Source organism: Orussus abietinus, unplaced genomic scaffold (genome assembly GCF_000612105.2).
Source record: "Orussus abietinus isolate OABI.00-Male unplaced genomic scaffold, Oabi_2.0 scaffold33, whole genome shotgun sequence".
Lineage (NCBI taxonomy): Eukaryota > Metazoa > Arthropoda > Insecta > Hymenoptera > Orussidae > Orussus > Orussus abietinus.
The window spans coordinates 916,903-938,430 of NW_019394294.1; the positions used below are offsets into that span (position 1 = coordinate 916,903).

The window sequence follows — 21,528 nt, forward strand, 5'->3', positions numbered from 1 at the left end:
ACTTTCGAAGGAATTGTCACGATCATCGGGCCGAAATCAATCAAGGCTCTTTCTTTTCCCCGCTATCGAGCCGATAATCGAGAACGTACGCGGTGATCTATCATTTTTCTCGCCCCGAGTTCGCGGCCGTCAGAAAGGAAAGCCTTAATCAAACTCGAGCCGTGACTGGCCCGATTTAGCCTAATTGGATCGCCCATTCGGGAGAGATTCTATTTGGACCTGGCGATTCGTTGTACCCCTCTATGCAGCTGCATTCTCAAAGCGACCTTTCATAACGCCAAGCCGTGTCAGACGATTGCGTCGACGATCTGTCGTAAGCTCTACAGCACGTACCGCAGCTGACATAATCTGAAAGGAATTAAAACAGATTTCAAATCCAAAATGTACTCTTCGGGCGGTATAGACCCATCAAGATTACGTCGTCGATGGCGTTAACCCGTGAAAAGGGCGGTTTAAGCGTGGCGGGTCCCAGAAGAGGTGAATTAAAAATAAAAGGAAATTCGACGGATTCAATTTCGGCCATTTCTGCCGGTCGAATTTGCCTCGGTTGTCTCGCGTTTCGGGAATGTGAAAGAAAGCCTCACGTGTATCGGTCGGCCGGCTCTAATTGGATAGGTAATTCAGGTGAAATCTCATTTTCGGACACGGCGGTTCCTCACGCGAGGGCATGGCCGGAACATGCCCAAATTCTTGGAACCCACGAGACGTGACACGAAACAATGGGGCCTGGTCCAAATACAATAAACGCGAGCGAGCGAAAAGGAGCCTTTACGGTGACTTACTTTTTAGGGCATACCCAGATTTGTCCCTCGATAATACTCACCTTCGCGTAATCGGTGCCATTAGGTTGGCAAGAATAGGTATCGGTTACTAAATACACCGTCTAGATTTATCCAACGCTACCGGAAGTCGTCGAACTAGACGATTCTCGTCATCGATCGTTTCCGGGAATTCTGGCTCAATTTGAAAACTCCCAAAATTTGGATGGTACCTGCAAAAAATAATGGAGCAGAAATTAGACATTTTCAAGTACGCCTAGTCGAGTGATGGTACTCACCTTCGCGTAATCGGTGCCATTAGGTAGACAAGAATAGGTACCAGTTACTTAATACACTGTCTAGATTTATCCAACGCTACCGGAAGTCGTCGAACTAGACGATTCTCGTCATCGATCGTTGTCCGGGAATTTTAGATCGATTTGAAAACTTCCAAAATTTGTATGGTACCTGCGAAAAATAATGGAGCATAGATTAGACATTTTAAAGAACGCTCGACGGGAAATAGTCGAACTCGTCAATTTTTGTCATCGATCGTTATCCAAAAATTCGTCAATTTTTGTCATCGATCGTTATCCAAAAATTCTTCAATTTTTGTCATCGATCGTTATCCAAAAATTCTGGCTCGTTACGAACACTCCCTAAAATTTAGATAGAACCTACGAAAAATTATGAAATATAGGTTAGACATTTTGAAGAATAGTCAAGTGATGAAAAGGAGATACCGATTCGAGGCTAAGGTAAAGGAAATTCTTTTGATCGCGCGTCTTATCATTTCTTACAGCCAGCTGGTAGTTCATAAATGAACTTACACTTGGTTTCTTGCATGAATCGGAATTCCTCGTCCACCGTATCCGGGAGTATAGATATAATGTATCCCCCTTTGATCTGACAATCGGGTATCCGGGTTGTTGGTGTCGGGTGTCTGGATAATAGCGTACACTCGGTTAGCACGAAACCTTGTCTCAGCTCGAATATCCAAACACACCTGAGTTGGTGGAATAGTATCATAATTCACAAGACCAGCGAGTGTTTCAACTCGCCGTCGATCTTCGTTCACCCACACGTCGATCGGTAAAAAAATTCAGCCCTCACGATGCCATCCAGATATCTCATTTCTGAGATTGGAAGTTTAATAAACTCTGAAGCTGCAAGTTCCTCGAAAAATTACCATAGCTCTGTAAGAAAAAATAGTACATATTTGATTAATTTCTTTGAAGCAAGTAAAAACAGTGTCAGATTAAAAGTACATGCCCTAGGCTCTCGTCCAGTTTCCGGTGAGGAAATCCACGGTGAAACGAGGTATCCATGGATCTCAGGTGTATTGTCCCAAGCAATGTCTTCATTGTTTTGGCCCCTGGCCGTAAGAAAGCCTCGAGCGATTGTCTTTCGGCAAAAAGCCCCGGCGACTCTTTGCTCGCCGAGATCCGCCCCAGTCGGTTCCTTGAAAAACACGAGCGTTTCCTTCATTTTTTCGGCACTCTCCGCCGACACAGGAGTCCTGAAAGACAATTCATAACGTATATTAACCACCTGGTCGGGATTACCGCGATGTCGAAATCCAGCAATAAAAATCGTAAAAATGAATCACATAACGCCCAAGCCTCGAGGTTCTTTTTTCTTTTCCCCGTATAAGCAGTAAAGGATATCCGGAATGCGAGGTGGCCGGACCCCCTGGATCCGGATTGAGTAATTGAGAGATTTTTATGCTTTTTCTGAACTCCCTTATGTAACGGAAAATCCGGTGACGTCGAATCTTGTCACGGTCTCTAATAGTATGAATGAACCGGGCCTCTAAACAGGGGGACTTAATTTCTCTGGTATCGGGAATAATGGTGAGTCGGGCCTGCCGAAACCGGTCGGTAAAACAGTACTTTCACATCACCTTAAGGAACATCCAGGATTCAGCCCGATGGCCGGTCTCGTTCCGCGTTCTGTTCCCCGTTACGTCACCCTTTGTAGACCTTCCCTCGATCCTCGCTATCGATAGCGTCGCCATTCCCGATACGCGTTTACGATCGTACCCGGAACAGATTGAGTGGCGAGATTTAGACGCTACGCCCTCCAGGTCCGACATCCGGCCGTGGAAAAAAACCCGTCGCCATGACGGAAAAATTCCACCGCGGCTGGGAATTTTCGAAGAATTTTTTCGATTCCATTACAAAGTACTTCACTATTCCTCGATGATCTGGGACGATATATGCGACGACATGGTCATGTCGCTGAAATTAGCCGGGAAAAGTAATCGAAAGTGAGCCCGAAGTCGCCGCGATAAAGAGGCGGCCCCGCGTTCTCCATAATGGCGGCGGGAGAGAGAGAACTTTACGAGCTAACGAGCGAGTCATCGGGGTAATTCGAATTTGCGCTCGACCTAGTCCTTCGAGGTAACAATTAGCGTATCACCAGCTTGTCCTGGAGTGGAGTTCTCTCTTCAGGGTGGTCGTAAACCCGCTGAAAGTGGTGCATCCCGTGGGACTCTTAGAGACCTTGGCGCAAGTGCGAGTTCTCGAAGGCGCGGCTAACTGCACCGAGGAAAGTTTCCTCAAAGTGGACGCCTTACCGGTAACTCAGACGAGATCGTCACCTGACCCCTGTCTCGGATCGTAAAATCAGACCGCTTTACCCTGGACTAGCCATACGTCGTCTTCAGGAAATTGCATCGAGCAGGTGAAACCAGAGCTCCTAGAAAAAGGAGAGTCGGAACTGCAAGTCGAGTTCTGATTTAAGGCTAATCTTTACCCGGTTGATGGTTCCGTGCCAACTCTCCAGACGGTTCAATCTCGGATGCGGAGGGATGAATAATTCATCGCCAGTGGACGTTCATGTAATCCTAAAACAGAGACCATTTTTATCTGAAACAGATCCATCCTCGTAACATGTACTCGAAGTTGAGACGGCCACGAATACTTCCATTCCTCAGGATCTCCGTTTACCTTCTTCAACTCCCAGGATAATCCAGGATACTCCCGATAGTCTTCATCCTTTGCACACATTCTCATCTTGGCAATTTCAATTTGCCATAACAGGAAGTCCTAAAATATGGAAAATTCAGTCTTTATAAAAGTGATAGCGAGAAAATCGGTTCCACCGGACATTACCGTAATTAAATATCTGAAAGATTATATTCAATCGAATGTAGGCCAAATTCCACCTTCTTTCCGTAATTTTCATAAGTAACTCGGTTTGAAAAAAAAAAATCGCGTCCGCAATTCCTACCTTATCGGCGGTGAGGTAACATACGCGACTCCAGAAGTGGTCAGGACGGCAGAAGAAAAACGGCGGAAAGGAGGAAAAAGAACAGAGGACCGATCGAATTCAATCTCGGATACATCGACCGGCCTCCGATAAGTTCTCGTGGAAAGTCTATCGGAATCGATAGACACCCGCGCTCGTCTATTTGCATTGGTTCCGCTGGCTGATCTAATGGATTCCCTTTCGATTTCTACGAACACGGCCGGAATCCGCTTGCGGGTCGTGATGCGGCCCCGCGTGCGGTATCACCGACACGCACCGTCACTCGATGCGTGGGCGTCTCTTGCACCTTTAATGAATAAAATCTATTACTATTTATTCATTTTGCGTTACTATCAATATTCAATACATTAAATAATTCAACATTCGATCTACCTGTACGTAGATGGCGACGATGGACGTATGAGTTCTCCGCGAGAACCTAACATAACCTCTAACAGTCGTTGAAATTGAAATAGAGAAGTATCTCCTCTCTACAAACCTACAACCGTGAAAGGCTATAATTTAGATTTTTCGAATATTAATGGATCGTCAGAGTACCTCTGAATGCTGACCGCCTTAGAGAGAAGAATATAATCTTCGTATGCCGTAGTGTAAGAATGACGTCAGTAGCGTCTTCCTGCAACCGTGAAAGGGTATAATTTAGATTTTTTTAATCTTAATGGACCGTAGAGTACCTTTGAATTAATCTGTACAGCCGAATTGAACAGATTAAGCGACCAAATTCGAGGTTTCGTGGCGTCCTACGATAGCGATCGCAGCGCCGCGCCGCCGTTAGGCGGAACACATTCGAATGCTGCGCGCGCCTTCGGGCGCGTTTCACCGCGTTCGCTTGGCAAGCGTTCTGCGCATGCGTTCCTCTCCGTGTGTCAAACGCGTGCCCGAGAGATCGACCTGCTTAGGTCGGAGAAAAGTGCGCATTCGATTAAATAGGGATTCCACGCAGCATTCGTGATAAAGATATTCCAAGAGGAAGCTCACCAGTGAAGCAGTTTGACAGGACGCGTCTCCTTGGCTCGTAAATTTGAATCTCGACGGGAGCAACCGTCATTCCAAGATGGCGTCCCTGCCACGTGGAGCGCGTTCAAACCTGCAAAAAATCCCACGCTCCAGGATTTCCTTTCAAGGTACCTTTCTAAGCATGCGCCAAACGCCAATAAATCGGCACAATTCCTCAAGGTACTATTTTTCTACCGAAATCTAATCATATAGAAACTTGGGAGAACCGGTAAGTCTAATTTGTTCCGTTACCCCAGAAACCAAGATGGCGTCCCTGCCACGGGAAGCGCGTTCAAACCTACGAAAAATTCCGATTTCTTTTCAAGATACCTTTCCAAGCAACTGGCAAACGCTAATAAATCGACACATTGACTGATGGTACTATTTTTCTAACGAATGTAATTAATTAGAAACTTGGAAGAACCGTTAATTCTAACTTTTTGCCGTGAACTCAGAACCAAGATGGCGGACTGGACACCCCGCGAAGTGTCACTCGGCCGCCCCCGGCGGTGTAAGCAACCATGAAACGAGGAAAATTTACCCTGACCCGAGAGCGGCGCTTAGTCACCAACATAATTGTCCAGCTTTAGATAGATTAACGAGTTCCGATCTGGACTGCGGAAAAATGGCTCCTAATTGTGAGTGATAAAAGGGGCTCTGGGGGGGGGGTCTTGCAAAAAAGAAAATGGCGCCCGGGCTCGGGTGCACCCGGCTTCATGTTTTCCAAGGTAATTACTAGGAATAGTCCGGCGATTGCTCGCTTTAGAATGGTATTTGGTTGCAAAACTCGCTACGCGATGCCTGATAAAAATGTTTGGAGAAACCGGTTCGCATGGGTGTCCCCGAAGCCTCGAGGATTTTCGCCGGGTAGGTAGGTCGCACTCGATAACGACGCTGTGATTTACGTAGAGAGTCAAGCGTATCGGAGGCATCGTACGTTAGGCTTAGAAACTTTAGGGGTCACTCGAGGTACTTCCAAGTCTGCACGGCTCGCCTCGATGATTTTCACGGCTCTGTCCCAAGCCCCGTGCAATCGCCCCGACCTAACCTCCAAAGAACCGATTTCATTCATATGTATCAATACTATTTTTCTATGTGACTTTAATGTTTTATTTCATATTTTAGATTCCGTGCTGATGCAGACACCGATTATATGGATGATTATGACGATAGATATATGTATAGTGAAGCGAACACCTCGAATATGTAATATACACAATTTTTTTGTATATCATTATAATCTTTTATTTCATATTTTAGATTCTGTGCTGATGCAGACACCAATTATATGGATGATTATGACGATAGGTATATGTATAGTGAAGCGAAAAACTCGAATATGTAATATACACAATTTTTTTTGTATATGATTATAATATTTTATTTCATATTTTAGATTCGGTGCCGATGCTGATATCGATAACGTGGATGATTATGATTAAGAGCATGTATATAGTGAACTGTACGTGCAATCTCGGGTACGTGACGCGCCGGATGTGCACTGTATAATTTAGATCATTCCGACGGTCATACCGATACGAGTATTACATAGTCAAGTAATCCGGATTATTACCAACAATGTTCGCACATTACCTCCGGCAAGGTGGAAAACGTAGGGAATCGGGTTACGGCTTCGATACTCCGATCATCGTAATTGTAGGAGTTGATATACGCCGGTTTGCACATTGACACCGAAATCAAAAGACCTACGTTCTCCCCATTGTTGCAGGCAGGATTAATTTGATTTGCCGAGCATTTATGTGGTACTGTTTTACAGGAAACCTGGGTGTTCTACGGTGATTGCTTACCGAGTCGCGAGCAACAATTGCGCAGTGACAACCGGTTCGCATTGACATCACCGAGAAACTGGGTATTGTTTATTTATTTACTATTATCATTTCACGCAAATTCTGTCGACAATGCCGGGACATTGCCCTGCCGATGTGGAACGTAGGAGCCGTGTGTCATACCTTTGATGGCTGCATTAACCGAACGACTGTAATGATGACGATTATAATAAATTACAGGTAGGCGAAAATAGCTTCTGCCTATTACGTTCAAATTGAAATATTAATTTCCAGGTTATCGTTATTGACGGCTATCGACGGCTGGATTATTTCGAAATCGCGTCAGAGACTTCGAGGATTAAAGGCACGGAGTGGATGCTTGACTCTTTTATTCAGACGTCAGGTGATTACGATAAACATCCAGCGATAGCGGGGTATAAACAGGGTATGATGAACATCGATTATTGTTCGCTCGAACGGGAGCAAAGGTCCTCGGAAATTTCAACGAAACTTTTCCAGTGCATCCAGGCATGACTCAAGGACCCGATTACTCTTGGCTGCGAGATATCATCGAGGACCAGGAATCTTTTGCAAGCCCGATCATAAATTTCTTGCCGGTGTCCTCCGACTATCGTTCTTTGTTGCGATCACGTAACTGGTTTAATTATTATTTACTTCGGGCGTTACGTCGCAAGTGCGGGATTTCGTGGCCACCAGATATAAGAGGCGGCCCGGAGGAAGCGAAGAGGAAATTCGGTTTCCTTTGGCGCTTCCTCGTGGAAATAGGCACAGGTGAAACTGGCGTGATGCAGACGACGGTTTTCTAGGACCGATGATTTGTCGCGATACAAATGAGATTCATGAATCAGTGACAAAATGTGTCATTTTCTCCCGACTGCTCCGTCGCCTTTCTAATTTGCCTGTTCAGCAAATGTCGGAATACTCGATTCCTCATTTTATTGTTATCAAGAAATTGTTTGGAACGCTTCGAAGTACTCTGCACTTGTAGCAAAGGATAGCATTGCTGATAAGGTTTCTCTCTTACTGTAAGAATCACACCGATATCAAAAATGTATACAATTATACCCAACGTAGATTGAAAGTGTCTTTAGAAAAAGTGCTTGCTCCAAATTAGCATATGAATTTCTAGCGACGGCTAAAAAGATATTGTTGTTACTACACGATTAAATGAGCGATATACCATTTGTTATTGCTGGAAAGGATTATTGTAAACATGAATAGTATTCCCGTTGCCACGGAGACGTAATCGTATCTTTGTTGTCAGTGTAAGGAAAATGTTTCTCGCTCATTTTCGAGTGTTCACGTTTGTCGAGCAAGTAAAATCGCTTGTTATGACCTTGAATTATTTTTCTGCGAGCGGTTAAACACTTGCGAGATGTACTTTACCTAGGCTTATGTCGGATGTTTGCCGAATTACCGGCTCACGAGACTTTCGACTTTCAGCAACTACCGGCGACACCGACACCGGGAAAGATAAAAACGTGACAAAAGTGCGCGATACGCAGGAAGACCTGCCTAAAGTCCCGGCAGCGACAATTAAGATCTGTTTCCATGATTCGTACGATTACATTGCGACAACCGTCGCATTAGAGATTTCGTACACCCCGTTACGAGGACTGCATTGAGAGGAGTCACGGTTTTCTGGGAAAGAGATCAGAGAGGCATAAAAAATTGCGCAATTCCGGCCGAATCTCGAGAGCCGGATTTAACGCTTATTAACGTCCTTCTCTTTTTCAGGATCAGATCCTCGAACGAGGAGCTCGTCTCGGGATCCTGCACGGCATTTTCTTCCTCCCCTCCAGGTAATTCCTTTTTTTTAAACCCAAGAACGCGTCATCCTAACTTTCGCCATCTCGATTCGTGCGTGGTGCGACGACGACGAGTCTGAAAACGGCGTTATGTCCTACATGAGGAGGTCCTCTCCCTCCCGGAAGCGAATCTTCCTTTCGCCATGGTCCGGCCCCAGACGGCGGTCCCTTCACCTTCATCCACCTTCTCATTTTTTTTTGCCCACCTCCCAAATCCTCTTCGGATACTTCATCTTCTTTAATCCAGCACAAAGTCCTGCCGCAACGTCCCTTGAAAGCGGTCTCGGAAAGCATGATCGATGTCACGAAACAACCATTCCGCAAATTTCTTTCGAATTTGCATCCTACCTTCCGTTATACATTCCTCCACCTGACCCATACATGAGATACATAGAATGATATCCATAAAATGAAATGAAATTTATTAAATCTCTTACGACTGACCTTCTCTTACGTCTAAGATTACAATGCCATCACGAGTTACACGTAACGCGATCATTAAGAAATGTGCCTAAATTTTTCAATACTTTTATCGTTACTGCTCGATTACACCTGATGAAAACAAAACGTGCCTAATTTGTCAATATTTGTATCGATAGTGACGAGGTCCACCTGATGAGTGTATTTTTCAGGTGCAGGCCGATCGCGAGGGAGAAATCAGGAAAAGGGAAACGAGACAACGTGGAAATAATTTCTTTCACCTGAACCATCCATAAAATACCTAGAATGATATCAATCACCTCCAAAATGTATTAAATCTCCTGGGATTGACCTTCTCTTACGTCTAGGATTACATTACCATCACGAGTTACAGGTAAGGTATTAATGCCGAAACGTGCCTAAATTTTTCAATATCGTTATCAGTGCTCGATTCCACCTGATGAGGGTATTTCCCAGGTGCAGGCCGATCGCAGGGAAAAAGCAGCAAAAGAGGAGCGAGAGAAGGTGGAAAGGAAGCGAATCCGGTCACGTGCGCCAGGTGAAGGCTGCAGTCGCGATCCGACTCCCCCGAGGTCCCCCTGGCGTCTGCTCGAGGTAGACCTCGACAGGCGAACTACCACCATCCATCCATCCATCTCCATCCACCTACCACCTACCAGGAGGAGACTCGCACCACCTCCACCTCCACCTCCTGCCGGGCGATCGGCGCTGCATCTCAAAAGGAGGTGAACGCGCGCGAGAGCGTACCATTGGGCAGAGAATTGGGCCAGGAGCCAATGGTGAGGAAGTCGAGGTGGAGCGATAGGTATTAAATAGGTGCGCAGCGACGAGAGCTGCCGCTAGGAAAAGCCGAGGGCCCGTGAAAATCGCGGGGACGGACTCAGTGATCCAGTTTGTGGTGGTAGTTCTCTCCTCGCGATTGCGGTGTAGCACCGAGAAGTGACGGTCCCGACAAGAGTGGCCAGCTCGAGTCCTCAGTCGCCGCCGAGCCGGTGCCACAGACAGTCCGAAAGAAGCTCCTCCATTCACCTCGGGAGTTCGCCATGAGGTCCTGCACCGGCTGCCGTCTCGTGCTCCTGCTCGTCCTCGGAGTGTACCACCAGGCCCATGGAGTAAGGATCGGCACCACCAAGCGGAAAAAGGGTGAGTCCTGCGAGTCCCATGAGGCGCGACCTGGTCCCCATCCTGGATTTCTCTTCGGGATTGGAGATACACGGTACACTGGAATCCTGGACGTATTTTCGAGTATTTCGTGTTGTTGGGAAGGACTAGAAGAGCGAGAATTCCAATCAATAGGAGGCTTGAGTACCGGTCCACTGGTATTTGTTCTTGATGATGACGGAGAATAGGGTTTTCGGATTTTGGAGTACTTGGTGTTGTTCGGAGGAACTGGAAGAGTGGGAATTCGGATCGATAGGAGGATTGAGTGCTGATTTACATATTTCTCCTTGACGATGATGATGAAGAATAGGGTTTTCCAATTTTGGAGTATTTTGGTATTGTTCCGGGGAACTGGTAGACCTGAAATTCGGATCGGTAGGAGGATAGAGGACTGCTGTATGTATTCCTCTTTAACGGTGGCGGAGAATAGGATATTTTTTAAGGATGTTATGTGGAGATCCTCTCTTCGAAATCCTTCGATAAATTTATTCTAAATGTGGAAACGTCGCTTGCTCGACTAGAAATTCGACTCGGAGTGGAAAGATTTGCATCATCGACGACCCAACCACCATGAACTTCGTTCTTCCTGAAATCCGTTTTCCTCGTCTTTGGATCTACCTGGCTGGGTTTGCACCGAGGCACTTCGGAATTCTGTTAGAGAGTACCTCGATACCTGTACTCGGTTAATTATAGGCGAGGATGAAGAAACGAGGGAAGGTGCTGGTGCCTAGAGAAGTCCTTAAGAGTTTTCCCATTCTTCCTCCGGGAGTTTCGGGATTATTGGAGGAAGGAATCGATCGATGACCCGACGGTGATTTTTCTCGGACAATTGGGTAAGATCCACAACTTTCGTTTCCAAGAGACGTAGTCTAACGTTTAATGAATCTGTAGTAAACCGCATTAAGGAGGATGACCTGGTTTGGAATGGTGCAATACGTTACCCAACTGCTCTAATTGATTCTGTCAAAACTCGCGGATTTTGATTGTGCTGAATTTCGACTCGACGTTCCCGCTTCGAAGTCCGACCAAAGATCGTGGAAAGTTCGGCAAAAAGACGCGTGGAATTCTAAAAGCTGCCGCGGACAAAGAAGTTTATTATCCCCTAATTAGCACTCCATGAAACGCAAGTATCTCGGTCAGGCTTTTCACTTGGCCTTTTCTATTCCGCCGGCTATTTTGGGAATTTCAACGTCTCGACTTTTCATTTTTCTTCTTGGTATCCCTCGGAGCCTTTTTTTTTTTGTATCCTCGTGCGTCCTATTTTCCTCCTTCTCTCGCAGCCGCTCCTGTGCTCGGTCTCGTTCTTCTAACCTTCGCTTTTCTCCCCCTCACCTTCACTTTGCTCTCATCTTCTCTCTGGCCGCATGCTTCACCTTCACTTTTCTTCACGCGGAAACCAGGCCTCGAGTTTCCCGTCAACCGATCCCGTTCTTTCCACGATCGAGCGTTTCCCTCTATACGACGCGTTACTCAACATTCTCATTCATGGACCATATGGCATAAGATATATATTTTCCACAAATTGAGAGAAAGAAAAATACTCCCCTCAATATGTTTCCCTGAAAATATTTTTCGCTCAATTTGAAGTCGACGTAAAAATAGGAAATGGAGATTTTCCAGAAATTTTTTCTCTTTTAACCCTTTTAGTGCCGACCCAAATCGCTGGCACCTGCAATTCGATATACTAATCGGCAGTAAAAGGGTTAATTCATGACGCGTTACTCTACATCTTCATTCATCGATACCATATGAACAAAATATATTTGCCACAAATTGAGAGAGAGATCAATATTTTTCGCTCAATTTAAAGCCGACGTAAAAATAGGAAATGGAGATTTTCCAGCCATTTTTCCTCTTTTAACCCTTTTGGTGCCGACCCAAATCGCTGGCACCTGCAATTCGATATACTAATCGGCAGTAAAAGGGTTAATTCATGACGCGTTACTCTACATCCTCATTCATCGATACCATATGAACAAAATATATTTACCACAAATTGAGATAGAGAGAGATAAATATTTCTCGCTCAATTTAAAATCGACGTAAAAATAGGGAATGGAGATTTTCCAGCAATTTTTCTTTTAACCCTCTTTTAACCTCTTTTAACCCTTTTAGTGCCGACCAAAATCGTTGGCACTTGCAAGACGATATATCGTTGTTCGGCAGTGAAAAAGTTAATTCATAGCCATTTCGTGTTGGATATTTTCCATTAGTCTATGAGTCTTCCTTTCCTCTCCTCGTTGCCTTCTCTCGCTATTTTTCCTCTCCTATTTTCCAGCCTCTTTATGTTTACCTTCACTTTTCTTTGCGCGGAAACGAGGTTACGCTCCGAATCGTACTCTCTTCACGCCGAGTGGTCTCCTCGTATGGAGGCGCAATTATCAGCGAATTATGGGGTAATCGCGATTACTCCGATCCCTCCTATTCCTCCTGCTCTTTATCGCATCCTTGCAGATTTATCTCCCCACCAAGTCTTCTCCCCCTTCCAGGACTTTCATCGCTCTCTCTCTCCCCTTGCCTCCACCTCCGTCCTTTCTATCCACACTTTTCTTCGTGCAGAAACGAGGTCTCCCGAGTTTCCCGTCTACTTAACGCATTCTTTTCACGGCCGAGCGTTCCCCTCGCATGGCTATTTATTCTCCAAGTACGGAGGAAAATGGGAAACCTTGGGAGGAAAAATGCTCGAGAAAGATCAAGAATGTTTAAGAATTTTGGTGGAGGAACCACCGTTCACCAAGGGAGAGGAAATGATTAAAAATTCCTCCAGGTAATTCCACCCGCCGAATTTTCTCGGAAAAATTCAAACGTCCTTTTTACGGAGCTCGATGTCGAGTCGTCGGGTCGATTGACGAAAGATCCGACATAGATCGCGTGTTTCTTTTTTTTTTTTTTTAAGTTTATTCCAACTTGGCTGCGCGTAGCTCAACCATTTTACGACAGGCTTCACGCTCGGCAACCCATTCACCTATAAATCCACATTTCCGAGCCGGGTTTCGAATTAATCCGCAGAAAAGGAATTTCTTGGATTCGAGGAGTCGAAATCGTGTCCCATCTATCGATTATTCTCGACGAACGGGCCTTCAGAATGGCTATTTCCGGTTCTCGAGCGAGGATCGCCTCTGTACCCCGTTAAGGAAGACATTGAAATTTTAATTTCGATTTTTCTTTCAATCCTTTGTTTCATTCAGACATCGAATTATACATTTTCTTTTTAAATCGATACTATGAATGTTAAGAGCTTTCGATTTTTCCTCGATTTTCTGTGGTCAAGTGAATGTATTTCGTGGATACTTTTAACAGGCTGGCGAAAGGGAAGACGCTGATTTAATTGATAACGATTTAATCAAGGGTGACATTCAGACATCGAATTATACATTTTCTTTTTAATTCGATACTATGAACGTTAAGACCTTTTGATTTTTCCTCAATTTTCTGTGGTCAAGTGAATGTATTCCATGGATACTTTTAACGGGACGGCGAAAGGGAAGAACGCTGATTTAATTGATAACAATTTAATCGCAGGTGACATTCAGACATTTTCTTTTTAATTCGATACTATGAACGTTAACACCTTTTGATTTTTCCTCGATTTTCTGTGGTTAAGTGAATGTATTTTGTGGATACTTTTAACAGGGCGACGAAAGGGAAGACGCTGATTTAATTGATAACGATTTAATCGCGGGTGACATTCAGACATTTTCTTTTTGAATCGATACTATGAACGTTATGACCTTTTGATTTTTCCTCGATTTTCTGTGGTCAAGTGAATGTATTTCATGCATACTTTTAACAGGGCGGCGAAAGGGAAGACGCTGATTTAATTGATAACGATTTAATCGCGGGTGACATTGTCGATTTCTGTTTCTGCTAGACTTTGCTGCTTTGCGACAGACCTCGCTATAAAACCCGCGACTTTCCAGGAAAAGTGGAGATTAATTACCGCGCCATTAGCTTTCGTAAATTGCACTTTTCAATGCCCTACTTTTCAGTCTCCGATTCAGTTTGGGGAGGCTGCTTTATCCTTAGGGTCGATTCATTAATCGATTGCCTGGAGGAGTGGGAAAAGTCGGACGCGAGTAGAATATCAATATCGGATTCGGCATTTTCAAATTCAGAGAGTATTCGATACTCTACTTTCGATAATAATTCGACCCGCGGCCAATCCTTTCTCATCGTTAATTTAACGACCTCGTCCTTTCTAACCCATTCACCGAAATGCCCTGGAATAATTAATCCGGTAATAATACAAAATAATTCTGCAAGTATTATCCAGGTCTCTTCCTTTGTGAAACAAAATATTCCAAATTTCACCGGGATATTTTATAAACCCACATTATTTAATAACAAGCGTTATTATTTAATCTTTTATAGTAAATGTGTATCAATTCGCAATTTAAACGTAAGGTTTGTAACTTTGGTACAGCCTTACCAAAAATGGGTACCAAACAAATGTACTAGTGTACTAAAAGCGCGTACTCTAATTTCCCTACACCACTTCGCAAGATCATAACGTGGCATTATAAATTTATTTAGACTTTTATAATAAATGTGTATCAATTCGCAATTTAAACGTAAGGTTTGTAACTTTAGTACAGCTTACCAAAAATTGGTACCAAAAAAATGTACTAGTGTACTAAAAGCGCGTACTCTAATTTCCCTACACCACTTCGCAAGATCATAACGTGGCATTATAAATTTATTTAGACTTTTATAATAAATGTGTATCAATTCGCAATTTAACGCAATTTAATACGCAATTTAAACGTTTGTAACATTGGTACAGCTTACTAAAAATGGGTACCAAACAAATGTACTAGTGTACTAAAAGGGCGTCCTAAAATTGCATAAATTTTCTAGATACTCTGGTAAGGCAATTACGCCAAGAGGGGGCACGCGATTACGCATTCGTGTCAGTGAATCAGATGACGAGGTGGAAGTCGGTTGTCTTTCTTTGCTTCCTGGATCGAGTCGGTTGATTATCCCGAAGCAGCCGGAACCAGTCCGAAGACACCGAGCTCCGTCAACCAGTTCTTTAACGGCTTCGTAGAGAAACCAGAGGCGTCGTTGAACTTCGAGCCGACGAACGACTGGTCCCCGTCTGGCATTAACTGAAAAAAGGACAAACGGAGAGAAAAAGAAAGATGGAAAAATCGAGGATAGAAATCGCGGCAAGGTCGATGTACGAATTTCGACCAGGCGATCCGGCACGGTGATCGAGCGAACTGGTTTCGCTCGAGGGAGCCTTCAAAGGCGGTCGCGTGTCCGAGAGAATTAAATTAACATTAAAAATAGAAGGCCGATCTCTTCCGAGGACTAGGCCCCTGAACTTGACCGTCTCGACCTCGGATCGAACCTCCACCTCCTCGAGAAAATGTAGGAATTATTGACGACCGAGAAAATGAATTAAAAGAGGAAAAGTTAATATCTCTATTTCTCAGGGATTTATTTTATTCGTTTCCATCTCGCCCAGGGTGTCATTACCTGTTGATTATACGTGTATAAATGTCAATGACTATCTGTATAAAATTAAATATGAATTTCTTTTTCTTGAATATTGAGACAAGAGTCGTCACTTAATACGAAGTGGGCGTTGGAGCGTATAAATTGATTCACAAGTCGTTTTGCGGTAAAAGAGAAAATAATTGATGGATTCTATTTTTACATGGACTTAGTTTTGAATTCTCACCCCAACCTGGATGTACCTTTTGATTGTACGCCTCGAAATTTATCTGTAAATGTCGTCAGGATTTTTTTTTATAAATTTCAATGTCAATTTCTTCCTCGTCAGGACATTCGGCACAGTGGAAATGTTGAATATAGGAATATAGGAGGTGTCGCTAATTAATATGAAGTGGACGTTGGAACGTTGAAATTGATTCGCAAGTCGTTTCGTGATATCAGGTACCGAAACATTGTCTTCGTAAAAAAGGAGAAAAAGTCCTGACACGAGAGAACATGACTCGCGACTACGGATTTCGATGGCCAGATAGAGCGAACTGGTTTCGCTTAAGAAAACCTTCATCAGGTCGCGTGTCTCGACTAAATTTAACCCGATAAACGATTTTGATCATGGTGGGCAAGTTCCTTGAACTTGACCGACTCGTCTGATATTTTATTAACTGGCTCCAAATACAAGAATTCAACGTCCGATTCCTGGCAAACCAGGAGAAAAGGCGTAATTTTTTTAAATTATCCACATACGTGACTATTTTCATTTATGAAATGATAAGCGTCCGACTTCCTCCTGAAATTGCTTAATCAATTATATTGAACCCCAATAGAAGAAAAAAATTATACTCATCGTTGAAATACTTTCTACCCGCGCCGAAATTATTTACGCAGTGGAAGAAATCTCGATCGGCAATGTCCCCTTCATAAAGAGTTCAAATGTCTTTTTTTAATCCGAAATGCGATTCCAAAGCGGAATTATTTCCGTGGTGGAAGGAAAACTTGATCGGCAATACCCCCTTGCTAAGGAATGCAAATGTCTTTTTTTAATCCGAAATGCGATTCCAAAGCGGAATTATATCCGTGGTGGAAGGAAAACTTGATCGGCAATGTCCCCTTGCTAAGGAGTGCAAATGTTTTTTTAATCCGAAATGCGGTTGCAAAGCAGAATTATTTCCGCAGCAGAAGGGAAACTTGATCGGCAATGTCCCCTTGGTAAGGAGTGCAAATGTCTTTTTTTAATCCGAAATGCGATTCCAAAGCGGAATTATTTCCGTGGTGGAAGGAAAACTTGATCGGCAATACCCCCTTGCTAAGGAATGCAAATGTTTTTTTTAATCCGAAATGCGATTGGAAAGCGGAATTATTTCCGCAGTGGACCGATAATTTGATCGGCAATGACTCCTTCATAAGGAGTGCAAATGTTTTTTTTAATCCGAAATGCGATTGTAAAGCAGAATTATTTCCGCAGTGCAAAGAAAACTTGATTGGCAATGTCCCCTTGCTAAGGAGTGCAAATGTCTTTTTTAATCCGAAATGCGCTCCCAAAGCGGAATTATTTCCGCAGTGGAAGGAAAACTTGATCGGCAATGTCCCCTTCATAAGGAGTGCAAATGTCTTTTTTTACCCGAGATCTCGATCTCTGAATGGACTTGGACTCGCGTGCTGCCGACGACGTTCTTGGCAGTCGGAGATCTCGAGGAGCCCAAGGTTCGTTCGTCACACTTTCACGGACTCCTTCGAACGAGTCCTGCACCGTTCGAAGATTGATGGTCTTGAAAAACGCCAGTTTCCTTACGCGAAAACCGGGCCTCACGAGCTCGTCTGCATGCGGATGCACCCTACTTCCGTGATTAATAGTCACAGGTGTAATAGGCACGAGCCTGATATCGCCAGGCTTTTGATAACCAAGTAGCATTACCTCGGTAAAAGTTGCATCACTTGATTACGTATCCCATAAAACCTGTATTTATTTTTTCCATGTTCTCATATCTACTGGAATTACGTCCATGATAAGATGACTTTATTTTTTTTTCCCAAGCGCTTGCGAAGGATCGTCGATTATATCGGCAAGTCGGAATAATCCTGGAAGGAGACTGAAATTGCCAAGGATTTTTAGAAAGTCTTGTCACTGTCTGATGATAGAAATCCTCGTCGATGAAAGTGCGGAATCCATTGTGGCGAGACCTGATCTTAAATCTTAAACTATAACTGCAGATTCCCACATGGTGAGAATCCTTCCGTATATTGTCCGTCCTTGCTGCATGCATGGTGCATACATTCGCGATTTCTATCATGAAAAACCGGAAGGAAATTCAGATTTTCGCGGACACACCTAGTGGCAAAACTCGACGAAATCGCCCAGCGATTCTCCTTCGGGCTTCCAGATTAATAAAAAAATGTCACGTCTCCTTATCTTATTTTTACAAGTGATCTACACCTCGGCTGCGCAAAGGGGAAAAAAGAAACCGTAACGTGAAAGTGTTTCCAATGTATAATTGAATTTTAACAATTTCCACGAGGTCGCTCCTGAGTCAGGGTTAATCATATCGGGAAATTAAATAATCCCCTTATCTTTATAGATTATACCAATATGGTCGATAATGGGCAATCATGCTACATTCCTGGACCAGCTGAGAACCTCCCTCTTGTCAGGGATCACTCGATCTCGCCTTAAAAGCCGCTTTTAGCTCCGATTACGGAAGTTTAATCTCAACCAAGACTGAACGAGAGGCGCGAGATCGGGCGATAAACCAAAGGGTAACCCTAGAATAGAATTCGAAGGAAACCTAAATGCACCTCGATTTACTCTTATTGAAGCCGGCTTACATTTACAAAGGCATGCGGTAATGACCAATCGCGCTCGTTAAATAAATGAATTTTCCAAGGATACCTCGAAAGAAATTAATAAATTCAGCAAGGAATTAATAGGGGACCTCTGAGTGCAAGTGCATATGCAGGATGAATTTTCCAAGAATACGTCGAAAAATGAGAAAGAAATTCAGCAAGGAATTAATAGGGAACCTCTGAATGCAAGTGCACATGCAGCTGGGGATACTGCAGCTGAAGTTATTCCAGGAATGTCGCACTTTCGCTCGCCTTGGAATCCGTAACAATGTCTCTAAACTGCTAATCTTTCCCTCGTAGGTGTCAAAACTTTCTAGCGATACGAGCTCGGAATGCACTTTTGAGATCCGGGCTTTTGCGTGGGTGCAATGGCGATTAGACGTGAATGCAAAGCGCACGCGGCATGCATTATGCAGTGCATTTTCTGGAGCACCCTTGAACTCGGACGAACCTGGGATAACTCCTGGGAGAGCTGAGTGTCCCTTTTGATTCTCAAATTTCATAAGACATGTATTTCTTTAAATCTAAGGAAAGTGCATCCAATTCGATGCATCCCCGTAAGGTGGAGAAGAGGCGAAGGAAACTTTCCTTCGCGATATCGCCCCTTAATGGGCCTCGGGATAAGGATCCTCCTACGGGGTCTATTATGCTTTCTAATCACGAGATGTATTTCTTTAATTCTAAGAAAAGTGCATCCAATTCGATGCATCCCCGTAAGGTGGAAAAGAGGCGAAGGAAACTTTCCTTCGCGATATCGCCCCTTAATGGGCCTCGGGATAAGGATCCTCCTCCTACGGGGTCTATTGTGCTTTCTAATCACGCGATCCTAAGAATACGATCCCGAACGAGGGACGACTTTTGCGTAGGCACAATCGCGATCGAAACTGGCGAGAATGCAAGAGTGCAGCATGCATTATGCAGCTGCAATCAGCGAAACGTCCTCTGGAGGCCGCATGGGGAGGGGAAATCCCGACTTTTCTCGGGAAAAAACGCGTGAAAATGGAACTGGATAGAAGGGGAAGCCCTCGGGGTGATTTTTCTTTATCACGGGCTCGGAAAAGTCGAGAGCAACTGCAGTCGGCAGTGGCTAAAGGCTGAAAGTTTCAGTCGCATGATCGGTTGCACGTCGAGGCTGCTGCAACGCGTCGACAAAAAGCTCTCCTGGGATCGTTTCTACGAAATCATTTCCGAAGGTAACGGAGTCATTAGAACGCCTTGGCCCGCGAGTTGCTGGACACGATTTAGCGGAAAGATTTACCGAGTGATTGACATTCTCGTTGGGGCAACGCTCGCCTTTTTAACCGGCATTTACGGTCATAAATGACGCCGCTATGTGTTGCTGGCCGCGCCGCATAATTTATTTTCCCGAACCGCGTTTTCCCTTTCCAGGACGAAATTCTTCTCTCCACGTGTATCCCTAGTGTCTCCTTAAATCGCCTTTCATTTTATTCCATTCAAATTATCCTGTATAATTTTTATACGAATTTATTTTGTCCCTCATTAATTTATTCCGTTGGTCAGAAATTTATTTCGTTGCTCAGAAATTTATTTCCTTGCTCATGAATTTATTTCATTGCTCAGGAATTTATTTCGTTGCCTCCGAATTTATTTTATCAAGCCGAGAGGTGAGAATTGGATATACCTGACGGTGGTTATTAAAATATCTTTCGGAATCATTTAACTGGGGGAAATAAGGTTGTTATTAACGGGAGAAAAATGGACATAGGAAAGGATTCCAGGACGAAGTAACTTTGTCACGTTGATACTACAAGGAGAGCCTTGGGGGCAAAGAAATGTCCCACGATTCGTCATGCGTTTGAGAGGAAATTTAACATTCGAGCGCACACTGAGGTGCCGTAAAAAAAAAGTCGAGTCGTCGGGAAGAAAGGGAAAAATGGAAGACTATTACTTAAGACTACAATGAGAGCTCCGTGTACCGATTCCGTGTCAAGGATCTCCAGAAATCTGAATGATACGCAAAAACACAGCCGAAACGTTCGACTGGTTTTACGGGCAAATCGGACAAAGAGTGCATGATTTGGCCGCTTCTTGCCATGTATTATGCAAAGCCCCCTTAAACTTTGGATTTCTGGACAGAGCAACCATTCAATAACAAATTAATATCAAACCCCCTCCCACTGTCAAAACCAAGCCCAAGACACTTACAAATTAACTCTCCTTCACTTTGTACACAATTTTATATAATATTTATGTTCATTATTTTTTGTTTCAGGTAAGTTGAGACCATTTACGGTGGACATAACATTAAGGATTTGGGATGAAAGAAGCTGCGAAGAATCATGAATAATTAAGGCAAGTCTTACCATAGAGGATAAATAAGTGGGCAAATTTAATTGGGCTGTATTTGGATTTTTCAAGAAATTGTCCCGATTATGTACACTTTTCTTTTTTCTGGGGCAGTCGAATGTCCAATTTCGATTGCGACCCGATTTCGATAAAAAAAAGGGGAGGTACATGACGATCCGATCGACGATCCATCGATCCCTCGTCGTGGGTCGACTGTAAGGCGCAATTACCTAAGTACCCGACTCGCTCCATAATTGTGAAAGCGCAAGACACAATTAAGCGAGTCAAGATCGGCGGTGCGGTGTCTGCAAAAAAGGGCGCTTTTTGTCATTGCGATTGGATAGGGAACAAGTAACGGTTTTGGGAGAAAGTCGAGATTAAGGAATCGAAGTTCCACTCCCGTTCGATATCGATCATCCCGGCACGTGTATCGAGAAATCGCACGAAAATACCAGCGACGAAATTTCCATTGGTCCGAGAAATTCTCAGGTGACCACTCCAGACGACCGTCGACACTTAATCGTGTTTCTTTTACCCCATCCAAAAACTAGAAATAATTAATTCCCAAGAAAATCTCAATGCGAGTTCTGAAAAACTAGCGCGTAACTACTTGCCTCGATGTTATGTCACCGCAAGTCGCTTATTCTGACACGGCGCAAACAAAGTACGGTAATTTTGCAA

The 21,528-nt window shown here is 44.0% G+C and overlaps 1 protein-coding gene across 1 annotated transcript in view; it reads left to right on the plus strand.

Moving 5' to 3' along the window:
* The first annotated feature begins 8,538 nt into the window (after positions 1-8,538).
* LOC105695544 (laccase-5) overlaps positions 8,539-21,528 on the plus strand; it is a 57,503-nt gene continuing 44,513 nt past the window's right edge. Inside the window, exons 1-3 of the mRNA XM_023435016.1 lie at positions 8,539-8,637; positions 9,276-9,457; positions 9,541-10,227. Of these exons, the coding sequence (XP_023290784.1) occupies positions 10,128-10,227 (100 nt within the window). The 5' untranslated portion in view covers positions 8,539-8,637; positions 9,276-9,457; positions 9,541-10,127. The remainder of the gene's footprint in view (positions 8,638-9,275; positions 9,458-9,540; positions 10,228-21,528) is intronic.